Source organism: Rhineura floridana, chromosome 1, assembly GCF_030035675.1.
Source record: "Rhineura floridana isolate rRhiFlo1 chromosome 1, rRhiFlo1.hap2, whole genome shotgun sequence".
In the NCBI taxonomy this organism is placed as follows: Eukaryota; Metazoa; Chordata; class Lepidosauria; order Squamata; family Rhineuridae; genus Rhineura; species Rhineura floridana.
The window spans coordinates 243,071,005-243,088,122 of record NC_084480.1 but is presented as its reverse complement, the minus strand read 5'-3'; the positions used below and the strand labels follow the sequence as shown (position 1 = coordinate 243,088,122).

At 42.9% G+C, this 17,118-nt stretch overlaps 1 protein-coding gene across 4 annotated transcripts in view; it reads left to right on the top strand.

Annotated features, from left to right (window-relative positions):
- Nucleotides 1-3,625: 3,625 nt before the first annotated feature.
- The window catches only part of SMCHD1 (structural maintenance of chromosomes flexible hinge domain containing 1), a 238,696-nt gene continuing 225,203 nt past the window's right edge, over nucleotides 3,626-17,118 (top strand). Inside the window, exon 1 of one of the 4 annotated variants that reach the window (XM_061596291.1) lies at nucleotides 3,626-4,070. In XM_061596291.1, coding sequence (XP_061452275.1) covers nucleotides 3,930-4,070 — 141 coding nt within the window. In that variant the 5' untranslated portion in view covers nucleotides 3,626-3,929. The remainder of the gene's footprint in view (nucleotides 4,071-17,118) is intronic. The other 3 variants (XM_061596298.1, XM_061596308.1, XM_061596316.1) reach the window with 3 other exon arrangements.

The window sequence follows — 17,118 nt, the reverse complement described above, 5'->3', positions numbered from 1 at the left end:
TAAAGGTTAAGACCAACACCTTGAATTGGGCCCGGAAAACAACTGGAAGCCAATGTAGATGAAATAACACCGGCGTGATGTGATCACGGCGGCGGCTGTTTGTAAGCAGGCGTGCCGCCGCATTCTGCACCAGTTGTAGTTTCCGGACTGTTTTCAAGGGTAACCCCACGTAGAGCGCATTGCAGTAGTCTAATCGAGAGGTAACCAGGGCATGTACCACCAGTGGGAGCTGATGAATAGGAAGGTAGGGTTGCAACCTCCGTATGAGGTGTAGTTGATACCAAGCTGCCCGGCTCACTGCCGAAATCTGAGCCTCCATGGACAGCTTGGAATCAAGAACAACCCCGAGGCTGCGGACCTGATCCTTCAGGGGCAATTTTACCCCATTAAGATTCAGGTCAGCAACACCCAACTTTCCCCTGTCACCCACAAGTAGCACCTCGGTCCTATCAGGATTGAGCTTCAGCCTTGGTCGCCCTGATGGATGACCTTTATCGGGAGGAGGACAGGAGGTGTGCGACCCTATTATTCTTACTTGATATCTCAGCGGCTTTTGATACCATTAACCATGGTATCCTTCTGGGCCGAATTGGTGAGATGGATAGTGGAGGAACTGTTTTACAGTGGTTCCGATCCTATCTCCAGGGTTGCTCTCAGAGAATAGCATTGGGTGACTGTCTTTTAGCCCCCTGGCAGTTGTGCTGTGGGGTGCCACGGGGTACTATCTTGTCCCTCATGCTGTTTAACATCTATATGAAGCCCTTGGGAGCAGTCATCAGGAGCTTTGGGGTGAGGTGTCAGCAGTATGCTGATACCCAGCTCTATTTCTCTGTAACATCTGAATCAGGAGAGGCTGTGCAAGCCCTGGACCGCTGCCAGGACTGGGTGGTGGGGTGGATGAGAGCCAATAAAGTGAGTCTGAATCCTAGCAGGACGGAGGCACTGTGGGTTGGTTCACGAGTTCAGATAATTGGTCAGTTGCCTGCTTCGGATGGGGTTGTACTTCCTCTGAAAGAGCCGGTCTATAGTCTGGGGGTGCTCCTAGATCAACTGTGCCTTTTACCAGCTTTGGGTGGTAAGACAGCTGCAGCCGTTTCTGGACCGGGATAGCCTGACCACTGTTGTCCATGCACTGGTAACCTCCAGGCTGCATTACTGTAATGTGCTCTATGTGGGGCTGCCCTGGAGGTTAGTCTGATAGCTGCAGCTGGTGCAAAATGCAGTGGCGGGACTGCTCACTGGGGCAGGATATCGCCACCATGTCACCCTGTTGGTGAAAGAATTGCACTGGCTGCCCATTTGCTACTGGGCCAAGTTCAAGGTTCTAGTTTTGGTGTACAAAGCCCTATACAGCTTGGGACCAGGATACCTGAAAGACTGTCTTATCCCTTGTATACCCTGTTGATCACTGCGCTCTGCAGGTGAGGGCCTCTTACAGATACCATCTTATCAGGAGGTCCATTCTGCAAAACATAGGAAATGGACCTTTAGTGTGGCGGCACCTACCCTGTGGAACTTTCTATCCTTAATTAGACAGGTGCCGCCTATTGAAGACCTTCCTCTTTCAACAAGCCTTTTGAGACCTTATCGCAGTCTGCTTCTGTGTTGGAATTGCTGTTTAATATGCTTTTAAAACTTTTTTAAAAACTAGGTTTTTTAACATTCTTTTTAAAGTCCTCAAAGCTTTTAAAAAATGTTTTTAAAGTTATTTTGTTTAAATGTATTTTAATGTCTGTTTTTATGTTTTAAAGTGTTTTTAGTGCTTTTGTTTGCCACCCTGGGCTCCTGCTGGGAGGAAGGGCAGGATGGATGGATGGATGGATTAAATAAATAAGAGACAGCACATCCATCACACTGAATATTCATACTAGTTTTTAATTACATTTTTCTTTTTATATTATATTTGATGGTATTACAATAAGCATTCCAAGGAATTACAATTGCTTAATAGGCACAGAAATAATTAAGTGGTCTGTCACACCCACAGCAATTTTCAAATGGTCAATGGGAGGAGTTGAGAACCACTGTATTCAGCAGTACAGAAATGATCTAAATTAATAAGATGTGCCACCATGAGCTCATTCAAAGACATAAGAAGAGCCTGCTGGCTTGGGCTAGTGGCCCATCTAATCTAACATCCTGTCCTTGCAGTGGCCAACCAGATGCCTATGTGAAGCCTACAAGCAGGACCTGAGCGCGCGTGCACTCTCCCCTCCTGTCGTTTCTAGCAACTAGTATTCAGAAGCACGTTGTCTCCAAATGTGGAGGCAGAACATAGCTATCATGTGTAGTAGCCAAATAACCTAATTCTCCAAGAATTTGTCTAATCCTCTTTTAAAGCCATCCAAGCTGGTGGCCATCACTGCCTCCTGAGGGAGAGAATTCCAGTTTTAACTCTGCACTATGAGAAGTGCTTTCTTTTATCTGTCCTGAATCTACCAACATTCAGCTTCATTGAATGCCCACAAATTCTAGTATTATGAGAAAAACTTCTCTCTATTCTCATTCTCTGTGCTATGCATAATTTTATACAGTTCTATGATGTCACCACTTACTTGCCTTTTCTCTAAACCAAAAAGCCCCAAATGCTGCAACTTTTTCTCATAGCAGAGTAGCTCCATTTTCCGAACACACCCACCAATATGCTCCTTCCTAAACATGCCACTCCTGGAGATGGTGTAGTTTATTACCCTTCCATTCAATGGCAGAAGGGAGGGGGGAAATCCTCCTTTCCCCCCCAGTCCAGACTTTTATTTTATTATTGAATTTATATCTCACCTTTTCTCCACAGACCTCAAGGTGGCATACATGGTTCTCCCCCTCCTGATTTTATTCTCACAACAATCCTGTGAGGTAGGTTAAGCTGAGAGATGTTGATTAATCCCAGGTCCCAGGCTGACAGTCTAACCACTTTGCCACACCAGCTCATATTATTAGTGCTTTTTTTGTGACAGTACTCACTGGTACAGAACACGAGCACCTCTTTTTTTTGCGGCCCATACCAACCATTTTGTGTTGGTGCCCACAGCACTTTCATCAAGACTTAAGTACTGACACCTTACCTTTTACCACAAAAAGCACATACTATCTGTTACTAAGATCACCACAGAATCCCATCTGCCTGCAGTTAGTCTTTGCTGAAGCTTGGCTGTGGTTTATATATATTCTTCCCAATTTTATTAAGATATGAGTATTTCTTCCCAATTCTGTTGAGACAAGTGAGCTGCAGCCCTCAAACTACTGAAACTGAGTGTAGAACTCAAAGGCGTTACTTGCCTCGTGCTTCTTTGCCTCCCTTAAACGCAGTGAGTTGCTCATAAATAAAACATATTTATCTTGGGCAGAAGGAATACTTCCTCTCTGGGAGAGAGAAGCTGGCCCAGTACCACCAATATTCCTACCCCCTACAAGAAACCGTAAATAAGACTGCTGCCTCTCGGCGGAAGAATATCGGTTTCGTTTTCCATTTTTTACGTCACGGCGCATTGGGCGCCCGTTACGTCACTCACATCGAGTGGCTTTCGATCTTGCTAGAAAAAAATTACTATGGTACGCTTCACAACGGACATGTGACGTGACGTGGGTCTCGCTTTGGACTTGAACATATTAGACCCCAACAGCCGGATTGAAACTCCCGCGAGCGCTTTTCCTTCCGGGTTTACTGTTTGTTCTCTCCTTCCATCTTTTAGGCTCCTACTCTTTTGTTTTGATCCGAACAGTTTGGGCCCGCCCTGCCCCTCTTCTCTTGCCCCGCCCTTTTCTCTCTTGCTCGGCCTCTATGATGTTATTCAGGCCACGCCCCATTTGTCTCCCGGTGCCCGCCCCTTTCCTCAGCGAACCCGCCTGCCGCGCTCGACCAAGAGAGCAGTGCCGGACGGGTGAGCCCTCCTGTTGAGTTGAGGTGCTCGTTAATAGGGCTCTGCCCCAATATGGCAGCGGCAGCAAGTGGCGGTGGCAAAGTCTTGACTGTATACGTGTTTGACCGGCGCCAGAAGAATTCAGACGACGAAGATAAAGTTCTTAAATGTTGTGAGGAAAACTACGGGGCCTTCCATAGGGCCGTGTGCCAGGTAACGGGGAAGAAGGGGAGTAAACATGCGTCCGTTTAACGGACAACCGACTGATGAGGACCCGACACCAAGTTAGCCTACCCGCTTCTCCAGCGATGCGATTTCTTGTTTTCATCTCTTCCGCATCCACCCGCCAAACTGCGTAGGGCTCGGTGACAGTTCTAGAACTTGAACGCCTGGTGACTTTCGCGGCACGTGCTGGAGGGTGAATTGCGCGCGGGCGCGGCTTCTCTTCGGCCACCAGAAAGGCGCGAAGGGCCTGAAGCTGAGTAAGATAGATGAGGAGGGTGTGAAGGGAAGCTGAAGCTCCCCTTGTGCGCTCATGAATTCAGCTGTCATGTTGAGAAGGAACAGGAAATGTCCCCCAACAACTCCCTGCAGGCCACTGCTGTGAACTGAAGGCAGGTTCACACGCTTTAATTTGAGCCGAGGGTAGTGGCTTTACCTGCTTACTTTTGCTCAAGAAGTTGTTTGAAGTAAGGAGGTGGGGTACTTTAAGAATGTGAGGCTGTTGTTTTAAATTGAAGTAAAATTATTTAAGACCTGCTTTCTATCAAATACTGGCTCTCAAAACAGCGTATAGAAAATAAAATCCATCACCATATAAAAATGTTCAGGGCATATGGTAGTCTCTTATGGCCCCTGCAGTGTTTGATCTAAGATAGGTAAGTGAACAGCACTCAAGAAGAAGGTTGCAGAAGGGGCTGCAGGTGGATCCCTTGATTGGCTAGCTGGCAGATAAGATGCCAAACTGCAGAAACAATAATTGGGGAAATTTTTATCTGTGGGTTTCTTGAGAAAACGATTGACATAAACAGTGGTATGGCAGAGAGGCATCTTCATGTGGCAAACCACTAGCATGTAGTAGCTTTCTACACTAATCGGGAATTTTTAATAAGTTACTACAGTTTCCCCTCTCTAGTAGTGGCGTGATATTGTGACAATTCTCAACTCAGGCTGGAAAGCTGCTACCCATGCATGCTTAGTCTCCTCACAGTTTCATTTCATGCAGCCATTGTACTGCTTTTGATGCTGCCTGTGTTTGGTAGTGAAGGACAGATCTGGCTTTATTTGTTTATTCTATGGAGATAATTCATAATGCTGTTGAAACATTGTATGCAACAACCCACATTCTACAAGGAAGGGTTCTTTTATACACACATGTATACATATCTATTAGTGTGTTTAACCAGTTTGTGCTCAAGGGCTCTATTCACACTTACTCAGCCATCTGGGAACTACACTATACTGTCACTTGTACACAATCCATCCCCTCAGCTTCTCCATGCAGATACCGGGGGGGGGTATCATTCCTTGCTCATCAGATGATTGATCTCATGACCAGGGAGGAGAGTATTTGCATCACTATCAGGGTGCAGGGCTTGGTGGAGAGGTTTAACCCTGTTCACCCACCCCAGTGCTGTTTATATTTAATTTAATTTTCTTTCTGCCACTGCCAAAACTGGAGGGGACGGGTGAAAAAATTGGCTTATCCAGACCAGAGATTAGCCACCCTGATATAAATTTGAGTGTGTGTATGCAAGAACTCTAAGCTGCGAGATCAGAAGGAAATGAAATGCAGAAAAATACGGATGATGATACCGCACTATTAACGGTGGCCATCTACAAAAACTAAACAAAACAAATGTTGATAGGCTATTACCAAAAATCCCCAGAGTATGATATGAAGACACATGAGCCCACCTTCTTGTTGAAGCTAAGCAGATCTATATCTGGTCAGTGCCTGGATAGGTGACCTGTGAATCTTATTTACACTTTTGCTCCAAGACCATTGTATCTTAGAGAGGAAAGCAATGAGATCATGGCTGAAAATAAGAAGATACAATTAACAAATGTGCTTGAGGGTTATCAGAAAATTAAGCTATTTTTTTTCCTTTGTGGTTTTAGACTGAAGATTCTGAATAGAGGTGTCATCTTCTTTTGGGATGTGCATGTATATTTCTGTGTATAACAAAAATCAATTAATTGTACAATTAATTGTACAATTAATTAATTACAATTAAAAACAATTAATTAACAACTAATTTGTAACAATTAACATTACAAGTACATAACATAACAAATGTCAGTCTTATGTTTTCCTACTTATGATTCCTCTGCTACTGGAAAGCCAGTTCTCATTATATCATGGTGTTCTGTGTCAGTGTTTTACACCAAATGTACCTATTAATGTTCAATTTATTGTTATAAAAAGTCCTTTATGTTGTATTTAAAAGTGTTCTTATATCAAAGCATTAGATGATCTCTGGGTTAGTCACTTTCGTTCAATGATGTGTTGCAGAAAGTGCTTCCGTCCCATGTTTTCCAGTGCTTTTTTTTAAAAAAATTGTTTCATAAGTGCATTAGTAACAATAAATGGATGCCAGTTGCAAATAGTACAATATTAGGCAAGTTTGGCAGTTCAACATAGTTAGCTTTTTTTACTAAGTTCAAGTAAAATAAACATCCTAAATTTGATGTTATTACAGTATGTAGATAGCTCTAGAACATTTTCCAGTGCAAAACTGAATATTTTTCAATACAAATTGTTGTTGTTGTTGGTTGCCTCGTACCTAGTGGTCTCTAGGCAACTTACAACACATTTTAAAAACATAATATTAAACAAATCTAAAAGCATACAATATACAAATTTTAAAACCCAACATAAAGGACTAAGACAGAATACCAAAGGCCTGAGTGAAAAGAAAGGTCTTTGCCTGGGGCCTAAAGATGGATAGAGAAGGCTCCAGGCGTGCCTCCCTGGGGAAAGCATTCCACAGCTGGTGGGCTACCACTGAAAAGGCCTGTTCTTGTGTTGCCACCCTCTGAGCCTTCTGTGGAGAGGATGCACACAGCAGGGCCTCAGATGAAGAACACAGGGTCTGGGTCATTTTATAAGGGTACAGGTGGGCCTTGAGATACTTAGGTCCTGAGCCGTATAAGGCTTTATAGGTCAAAACCAGCACTTTGAATTGAGCCTAGAAACTAATCTGTAGCTAGTGCAACCGTGCCAGAATTGGTGATACATGTGTGGACTGACCTACTCCGGTCAGCAGTCTGGCTGCCTTGTTATGCATTAGGTGAAGTTTCTGAACTGTCTTCAAAAGTAGCCCCACATGTAACGCTTTGCAGTACTCTAACTTAGATTACCAGAACATAGACAATAGAAGTGAGGCTATCTCTGTCCAGGGATACTCTAATTACTTTTTAATTTTTCCCTGGAAAACCTTCCAATGCAAAACTTTCTTGAAAACACATCACTGCTTTCATTGTAAAGCATGTCCTTTCATATGCATTATCTTTGCATCCTGTGCACATGCCTCATTCAGTGTCAGTCGTATCTGCAGGGGAAGAAAAAGGATGTCTGGTAGATTGCTATGTGCAGGGATGCTGCATTTGGTTACCTCATCTTGCCAGTAACAGTTAGTGATAGATATAAATGGCAAACATGGATTTTTCCTGGATGATAGTCCATCAAATGAGTCATCTTTGCCATCTAGCACCCACAGGCAGGAATTGCAGTACTCTGAGGGAGTAAGTTGCTTCTGTCATGTGACTCCTCAGTCCATTTCCTGCTTTGTCGTCCATGAGGTTGGGTTTCCTTTAGCTCTGTTCATTTATTGCTTTATTGCCTCATTGTTTTTCCTGGTCTAGTCTCTAATCTTCCCTTTGTGTTGCTCTGTTTGTGGTGAGTAAGCTGTGGTGCCTCCCTTTGCTATCTCACTCAATCTTTAAGTCATTATCCTGCCCTCCCCACTTGACTTTATTTTCTTTATGATCAAAAGTGGTCCATCGCTTGCTGCCGTAAATGGAGTGCTAAGAACACTGATCTAAATTACCATCTTTCTCAGCTTGTTCTGTATTTTTCCAGGCACACAAGATGGTGCCTGTAATAATACCAAATGGGGCTACTTAAAAGAGAGAGTCTAATTTTACTAGATGTGTATCCATGTAAAGGACTGGGACATTAGCAAGTCATCTGATACAGTACTGCATAGGAAATTGCTGTTTGACTTTCATATGCTATTGTGATTACTGTGGACTAACAGCTGTTTGAAATACTTGTAAAAAAATCTAAACCATTTCATACTTCATGTACTGTTCATCAATTATGGGGTCAGTTGTCTTATGCTATATTCTCCCCTCCCCCACCTTACCAGTTTTTTAAAAAGTGTACTTTTAAATTACCTAGCTATCCGGTCCAACTTATCCCTACTGAAGTTAATGAAAAAATGAAACTACCAAGCATCTAAACCAGGAGTCACCAATCTTTTTGGATTAGAGAGCACATTTCAAATTTTGAGGCTGCCATAGGAGCATGGCACAACACAAAATGGCTGCCATGGGGGGCATGGCATAACATGAAATTAGAGAGTAGTCATGGTAAACATTTTCCCATAATTGTATTTCCATACTAGAAAAGGCTGGACCTATTGAATTTCTGCCTGTCATACAGCTGTTAAAGGCACAGGAACTCCTTTTTTCCCCAATGCCAAACCTAAACTGCAAAGCCTAGGCTGCCATCCTTACCCACTTACCTGGATGTATGCCCCATTAAACACAAAGAGTCACTATACCATTGGGCTATAAGTTAACTATGCAGTGAATTCCTGGTCTTTATTATTTCTTTATTTATTCATTTGATTGCTTGATTGATTAATATCCCACCCTATCTCCCAGTAGGAGCTCAGGGCATCAAAGCAGGGCTTTGCAAAGCAGGAGATATGCCTAAGCCTCTTTGCAAAGTTTTCACATTTGCCTTTGGGGGGGGAGGATTGTTAAAATTCACCCACACTTATGGTGTACTAGAATATGCACAAAGTAATTTCTAGGCACTACCAGATCTCCGATGATTTTGCTAGGGAAAAAAGAAGGGCAAACTATGGAGGTTCTAAGGAGTTGAAATTATGGAGGTTCTAATGCAGGCTTTCCCAACCAGTGTGCCTCCAGATGTTGTTGGACCACAATTCCCATCTTTCCTGACCATTGGCAATGCTGGCTGAGGCTGATGGGAGTTGTGGTCCAACAACATCTGGAGGCACACTGGTTGGGAAAGGCTGTTCTAAGGAGTTGAAAAAAAGAAACAGGAAAAGTGCACTAAAAGGAAGACAAAACAGCAGCTCTTTAGGACTCCAGAAATTCATATTCCCTGGTGTCCAAATAATTCTCTTAGCAGTCACAGCTCTGACTTCATTCACTGGCCAATAACATCGATAGGCAAGAGCAGCCAGGCTGGTTCATTTTACATAAATCATTTAGAAGGGTACCTGCACATTTTGCTCCTTAACTTTCTGTCTAAGAGGGCTAGAGACTTACTTTTTTCTTAAATGAAAGCTCAGATGTTGGGCTACCTGCTGAGGGCACCATTGAATGCCTTTGCTGGTCCCATGGCACCTGCAGGTGCAGGGATGGCACCAAAGGGCAGCCAGATCGGGAACTGGCCGAGGGTCCTGTGGCCCATAGGGGCTCCTGAAGGACCCCTCATTAGGATGGGGGAGTAGTGCTCTCCTTCCGCAATCTGTGGCAGGGTCCCTGCAGCGGATCACACGAGGGAGCTTCCAGGCCGCCTGCCCGTTCGCTCACTCCACCTACCTCTCTCTCCTGTCTTCTGCTGTGTGCGCTGTGCGAACAGGGTTGCCATCAACCAAGGTGGTGGCGGAGGCTTCTTTAAGGGGCTGATGCACCTAACACCATCTTGGTTGATGGCAGGTATATGTGCATGCAAAGTACTGTGCATGTGTGCTATCGACCAAGATGGCAGCAGGGGTACCAGCCCCTTAGAGAAGGCTCCGCTGCCGTCTTGGTTGGTGGCAGCCTGTGCACACAGTACACAAGAGAGAGGTAGGTGGAACAGGCAGGAGCTGCGTGCCCAGGGCAGGCTCATGCCCAAGAGCCCAGTCATGCCTGGCTGCGTGTGTGCATGTGGTGCTGGGGTCTGGAGCAGGCTGGTGCCTGAGGGCCCCAGCATGCCTGGCATTGGCCCTGTGCAGGTGACACGTTCACAATCCTTGACCTAAACTAACTGGGATCCATTCTTTCCCCTGCAATTTCTCAAGTACGGTAAGGAAAACCTTAGCATTTTGCATATGTCAGTATAAATTCAATTCTTATATGTTTAAGCCACTTCAGAGGATTTTGTTTTGTTTTTTATGATAGAAAAAGCTTCCATACATTCCTGTGTGTACAAAAACCAAAAAATAACAGACCTGCAGGTGTCTGTTGGATCCCAGGAATACATTTAATTTTAGAGGATTAATTCTGCTCAAAATTGGCTTTATCGTGATGCAGGAGATAACATTTTTATAGTAGGCTATTGGAGTATATTAGACACTCTCCATTATTTACTAAAAGACCAGCATTTCACCTAGGCATTTTTTTTTGTTTTTGCTCTAGTTTTTATTTCTTCTAGACTTCTGTTTTCTCCTTCAGGGTTTCCAAATAGCCTAATGAGGAATTTAAGTTAACATTGTGGGGTCCAATGTACTCCAGTATTTGCTGAGCTAGGCTGTGTTTTTGGATAGTGATACCAATAATATCTCATGCCCCCCCCCAAGTTATTTTGAAATCAGTCATAATTTTTAGTTCCAGTTAGTCTTAGATTTATACTATTCAAAAATAGGAAAAAAAACCCACACAAAACAGGGAGGGATATCAGCGCAGAAACTGTAAGATGGGTCAATTTAAAGGGAAGAGAAAGGTTTAGGGGTGTTGTGTGTGTACTAAAAGGCAAGCTTAAAATGACAGTGGAAATGGATTGTCTTCAAGTCGATCCCTACTTATGGTGACCCTATGAATAGGGTTTTCATGGTAAGCAGTACAGGCGGGCCGCACTTATATGGCAGGTTCCATTCATGACCCCCGCCATAAAGCGGAAATCTCTGTAAAGCGGAACCCCATTGAGTATAGTGGGGCGTGTTGTGCGAAAATGACACAAAAGCGCAAAATCGGCTTTAAAACGGGGAATGAAAGCCGCCGCATTAGCGGAACGCCAGGAAGCGAAGTGCCGGTAAGCGGGGCCCTACTGTATTCAGAGGTGGTTTACCATTGCCTTCCTCTGAGGCTGAGAGGCAGTGACTGGCCCAAAGTCACCCAGTGAGCTTCATGGCTGTGTGGGGATTCGACCCTAGTCTCCCAGGTCGTAGTCCAACACTCTAACCACTATGCCACAATAGACAGTTAAATATTTCCATGTAAGTTGAGGACCTGGGATGGAGCAGACAATCTTTATTGAGTTGGTACCCACCCTTGACTCGTGGTGGTAGCATTAGAGATAATAGATAATTGCCATCTCCCTCTTATCTCTGCTGTTTCCTATAGAGGGAAGATTTCTGTACACAGCTTTAGAAATAATAGAATACATCTCTGTTTTGGACCTGTTGTTCAGTATAGAGGTCTGCTGAGAAATGATTACCAGGTCACATACTGATGCAATACTTCTAATTAAAATATGAAGCAACGACAAGGAGAGTGTTGTGATTAGGTGCTGAGAGACTTTCTCTAGAGCAGTTTGAAACTGCATTCTCATCATTAGAGCTTGTAGTTTAAGGTTCCTAAATGTTTAGAAGGCTGCAAATAAAGCTAAGTAAAACTTATAAATGTGTTCTTCCTCTATATTACAAGTGGCCTAAGAAGATTTCGCTTATAAAGGGAACATACAATGTCAAATAGAAAATGAAAATGTTTGCACAGGAAATAATTCTGGAAAATTTTCCAATTAAAAAATTTCTGGAAAACCCACGTCACTGCCTTATCCATTGCACTGCTTGGGAGGGCCAGGAGCAGTCAGCATTCCTCCTATGGTCCCAGTTAAGAGGGAAGAGTTTTCACCTTTCTTGGCAACTGGAAAGCCAGTGTGAAGAATGATTTCAGAATGATTCCTACTTAAACAACAACATAAAAATGTTGGGCATCTCAGAAACTTGATAAATGGAGAGAATGAGAGTGGTACATGGACATCCCTGGATATGAAATCTGTAGGAAGGACAGAGAAATGTGCATTGCTCTGTTTATCAAGGAAGGCAAAACAGCCCAACAAACTAGAATGCTTTAAAAAGGTACAAAGTACTTCCACAGAGTTGCCATGTGTGGAAATACCAGGTTGAAACAGTATTTTAGTTCCAAGAATATACCATTGCTCTGCTGACCAAAGTCCATGGACTGTGAAAAAGACAAATAATTGGGTGTTAGAACAAATTAAACCAGAACTATCACTAGAAGCTAAAATGATGAAACTGAGGTTATCATACTTTGGACACATCATGAGAAGACATGATTCACTAGAAAAAACAATACAGTAGGGCTCTGCTTTACAGCGCTTCGCTTTAAAGCGCTTCACTAATGCAGCGGTCTCATTTAGACGCAATTAGACTAAAGCCCCACTCATACAGCGCTTTTTCCGCTTCTACGGCGGTTTTTGGGCGTTGCGCTACATTCTATTCAATGGGTTCCGCTTTACAGCGGGGGTCCGGAACATAACCCTCCATATGAGTGGGGCCCTACTGTAATGCTGGGAAAAACAGGGAGTAAAAAAAGAGGAAGACCAAACAAGAGACCGTAAAGGAAGCCACAGACCTGAACTCACAATATCTGACAGATACTGTTGGACAGTTCATGACAGATACTATTGGAGCTCGCTGATTCATAGAGTCGCCATAAGTCATAATCAATTTGAGGATGTATAACAACAACTAACAGGGTAAAATGCATATTCAAGTTGCAACAAAGGTACAGAAATTCTTGATAAAATGAGTGACTGTGCATTGGCAAACTTTGATAAAGAACTAATTAGAAAGGAGGCAGCCCTGGATTATACCCAGGATCTTCTGCAAGATGAACTGATTTGGAACCCTGACTACAGTGCTATCACTAACAAATTTAGAGAATATTATGATAAGCTGTATACCTCTGATCTGCCTCAAAAAAAATCCAAAGGTTTTTTTGAAAAGATTAATTTACCACATATTTCTTAAAAGGATGTTGATTTTTATCAGACATCTATGACAATTTATTAATTATTAAATTTATATTCCACCCTCGCTCAAGAAAGAGCCCAGAGCAGAAAACAAGTTATAACATACTAAAACATATTTAAAACATTTTAAAAGCAAAACATCTTTAAAAAGTCTTAAAAACAATTCTAATACAGATGCAGACCGGGGCAAGGTCTCTACTTAAAAGGCTTGTTGACATAGGAAGGTCTAATTTTTTTAATTATTTTGTGAAATTTATATCTCGTCCTTCCTCCCGGAAGGAGTTTTCAGTAGACGTCTAAAAGACAACAGAGATGGCACATGTCTAACATTTAAGGAAAGTGAATTCCGAAGGTTATGTGCCACAACTCTAAAGATCTGCTTCCTGTGTTGTGCGGAACAGACCGCCTGATGAGATGGTATCTGCAGGAGGCCCTCTTCTGCAGAACACACTGATTAATTGGATATATAAGAAGCAAGATGATCTTTCAGGCATCTTGGTCCCAAGCTGTATAGGGTTTTATACACCAAAACCAGCACCTTGAACTTAGCCAGTAGCTAATGGGCAGCCAGTGCAATTCTGTCAGCAGTGGGGTAACATGCTGGTGATGCCCTGCCCCAGTGAGCAGTCACGCCACCACATTTTGCACTAGCTGCAGCTTCTGGACTACCCTCAAGGATAGCTCCACATAGTGTGCATTACATTAATCCAATCAGTCAGGCTATGTCAGTAAAAGGCACTCGTAGCCACAGAGGTCACCTGGGCCTCTAGTGACAAAGATGGATCCAGGAGCACTCCTAGAACACGAACCAATACATGAACTTTGGAACGGAATTACCAAATTAAAAAATAATAGAACTCGCGGACCCGATAGGTTTACAGCCAAATATATGTATATTTTTAAATGAATGATTTGGAATACTCTTAGAAGCACTAAATTAAATAATGCAAGGCCACAGATTTTCTAAAACATGGGGACAAGTGAAAGTAGTAATCATGCCAACAATCCTCAAAGATCCATCTAAAGTTCAATCCTATCATCCCACCGCACTCTTAAATGAAGACATCAACATTTAGACTACCATTTTGGCAAAAAGATTGGGCTTTACGCTAGGTAAATATACTGCTGATGATCAAACAGGTTTTATAAAAAGTCATATGCCATTTTATAATATATTATAAATATTCAAATATTTAATATTCTTAAATATTATAATATAAATAAATCGAAGCACCCATATGGGATAATCTTTTTAGAAGCTAAGAAGGCTTTGTTCACTTGGGATATGGCTTTTTGTATCATATTTTGGAGAATATAGGATTAGGCAGAGACTTTTTAACTTGAAGATCAAAAAATGCAGTTCCTGAATTGACAACTTTGATTAGGGAACTCCATTAAAACTCAGGGTACAAAATTAATTTCACTAATTCAGAATGAGTGGGTTTAAATAATAGATATCAAAACATTATAAAATACAGTGGAGAGATATTGTGATTAAATCCTTAGTAAGTTGGATCATGGAAAATTTAGAAAATATAACAAAATATAACCATGACAAATTCTTACAAGATGTCATGAGCAGATGAAGTCATTGACCTGAAAGAAAAATGTAATAGCTAGGAAAAACAGCTATTTTTATTATTTATTAAATTTATATCCTGTCCTTCCAACTAGAAGGAACCCAGGATGACAAACAAAAACACTAAAAACATATTAAAACAAAACCTCTTTAAAAAAACAAGTTAAAAAAAAAGCTTTAACACATATTTTAAAAAACATCGTTAAAATATATATTTAAAAGCAATTCCAATACAGAAGCAGACTGGGATAAGATCTTTACTTAAAAGGCTTGTTGAAAGAGGAAGATCTTCAGTAGGTGCCAGAAAGATAACAGAGATGGTGTTGTGTAATATTTAAGCAGATGGAATTCCAGAAGGTAGGTGCCACAACACTAAAGGTCTCATTCCTGTGATGTGCGGAATGGAGCTCCTGATAAGATGGTATGTATAGGAGGCCCTCACCTGCAGAGTGTAGTGTTCGACTAAATATATAAGGGGTAAGTTGATCTTTTGGGTCGTCTTATCTCTTATATGGTTCCAAGCTGCATAGGGCTTTGTACACCAAAACCAGACCCTTGAATTTGGCCCAGTATCTAATGGGCAGCCACTGCAATTTTTTCAGCAGCGGGATAACATGATGGCAATACCCTGCCCCAGTAAGCAGTTGCGCTGCTGCATTTTGCACCAGCTGCAGCTTCCAAACCAACCTGAAGGGTAGCCCCACATAGAGCATATTACAGTAATCCAGCCTGGAGGTTACCAGTGCATGGACAACAGTAGTCACGCTATCCCGGTCCAGAAACAGCCATAGCTGCCTCCTAGCCACTGAGGTTACCTGGGCCTCTAGTGACAAAGATGGATCCAGGAGCACCCCCAGATTATGAGCCTGCTTTTTCAGAGGTAGTACAACCCCATCCAAAGCAAGCAGTTGGTCAATTATATAAACTCGGGAACCACCAATCCACAGTGCCTCTATCTTGCTACGATTCAGAGTCAGTTTATTGGCCCTCATCCAGCCCACCAACAAGTTCAGGCACTGTTCAAGGACTTGCACAGTTTCTTGTGATTCAGATGTTTCTGAAAAATAGAGCTGGGTATCGTCAATGTCTTGCTGACACCTAACTCCAAATCTCCTGATGACTGCTCCCAAGGGTTTCTTATAGATGTTAAACAGCATTGGATATGAGATGGTATCCTGTTACACCCCACAGCACAACTGCCAGGGGGCCGAAAGACAATCACCCAATGCTATTCTCTGAAATGACCCTGAAGGTGGGCTCGGAATCACTGTAAAACAGTGCCTCCAATGTCCATCTCACCAAGTCGGCTCAGAAGGATATCATGGTCAATGTTAATAAAAGCCGCTGAGAGATCAAGTAAGAATAACAGGGTTGCACTCCCTCTGTCCTTCTCCCAATAAAGGTCATCCATCAGGGCAACTGAGGCCGATTCACTCCTATAACCAGGCCTGAACCTAGATTGGAATGGGTCAAGATAATCTGTTTCATCCAAGAGTACTTGCAATTGCTGCGCCCCCAACCCTCTCAATCACCTTCTCTAAAAAGGGGATGTTTGTGATCAGGTGATAGTTGTCACAAACCAATGGGTCCAGGGAGGGCTTTTTCAGGAGCGGTTGGTTCACCCTGTCTTTCAGGGTGGCTGGGATCATTCCCTCCTGCAAATATGTGTTGATCACACTCTGGATCTACTTGGTCATACCCCATCTGCAAGCTATAATATGCCAAGAAGGGCAGGGATTGAGAGGACACGTTTCTGGCTGCATTGTTGCAAGCACCTTGTCCCTCCTGGGGGGCTACAGTAGATTTGGATGGGTCATCAAGATTGTTACAGAGGTGAATAACTTTACTCTCCAAGTGTCTTGCAAATAATTCACAGTGGGCCTCCAAAGGGTCTAGAAGTCCATTTCCTGGACTTGATTTTGAATAGACCCTGATAATATGAAAAGGCACCACTGGATAACTTGCTGAGGATGTGATGAAGGCAGAGAACTGAGCCTTCTTTGCCACTCTCATTGCCACACAGTGGGCACAGTTATGATGTTTTACTTGTGGCCCTTATCATGTCTTTGGGCACTTTTGCTCTAGCCATCGTCCAGCCTGTTGCTTTGCCCTTACTTCCCTTGCTTTGCTGTACCAAGGTGCAGACTGGGCTCCACAATGCTAGAGAAGGGTGCTCAGGGGCAGCATTGTCAAGAGCCTGATGCATCTCGTTGTTCCACAGTGTGACAAGTAGGGTTGCCAGGTCAGAAGCATCTCAAATCCTGAGATTTCAGGGGCAGGCCCAAGTGATGTCACAGGGGTGGGCCCTAGAGATGTCATTAAGCAAGATACATTAAGCTTCAATCACAGTTGCTTGGAGCATACAGTTAAAACAAAAACATTTCTCTGATTAAGAAATCTTAGATAAAAGATGGACCCTGGATAGGGAACATTTAATCTAGCTTACTTGCTTTCGGCAAGAGTAGATATAGTTTGGATTGTGCTATTGGTAAAGCTTG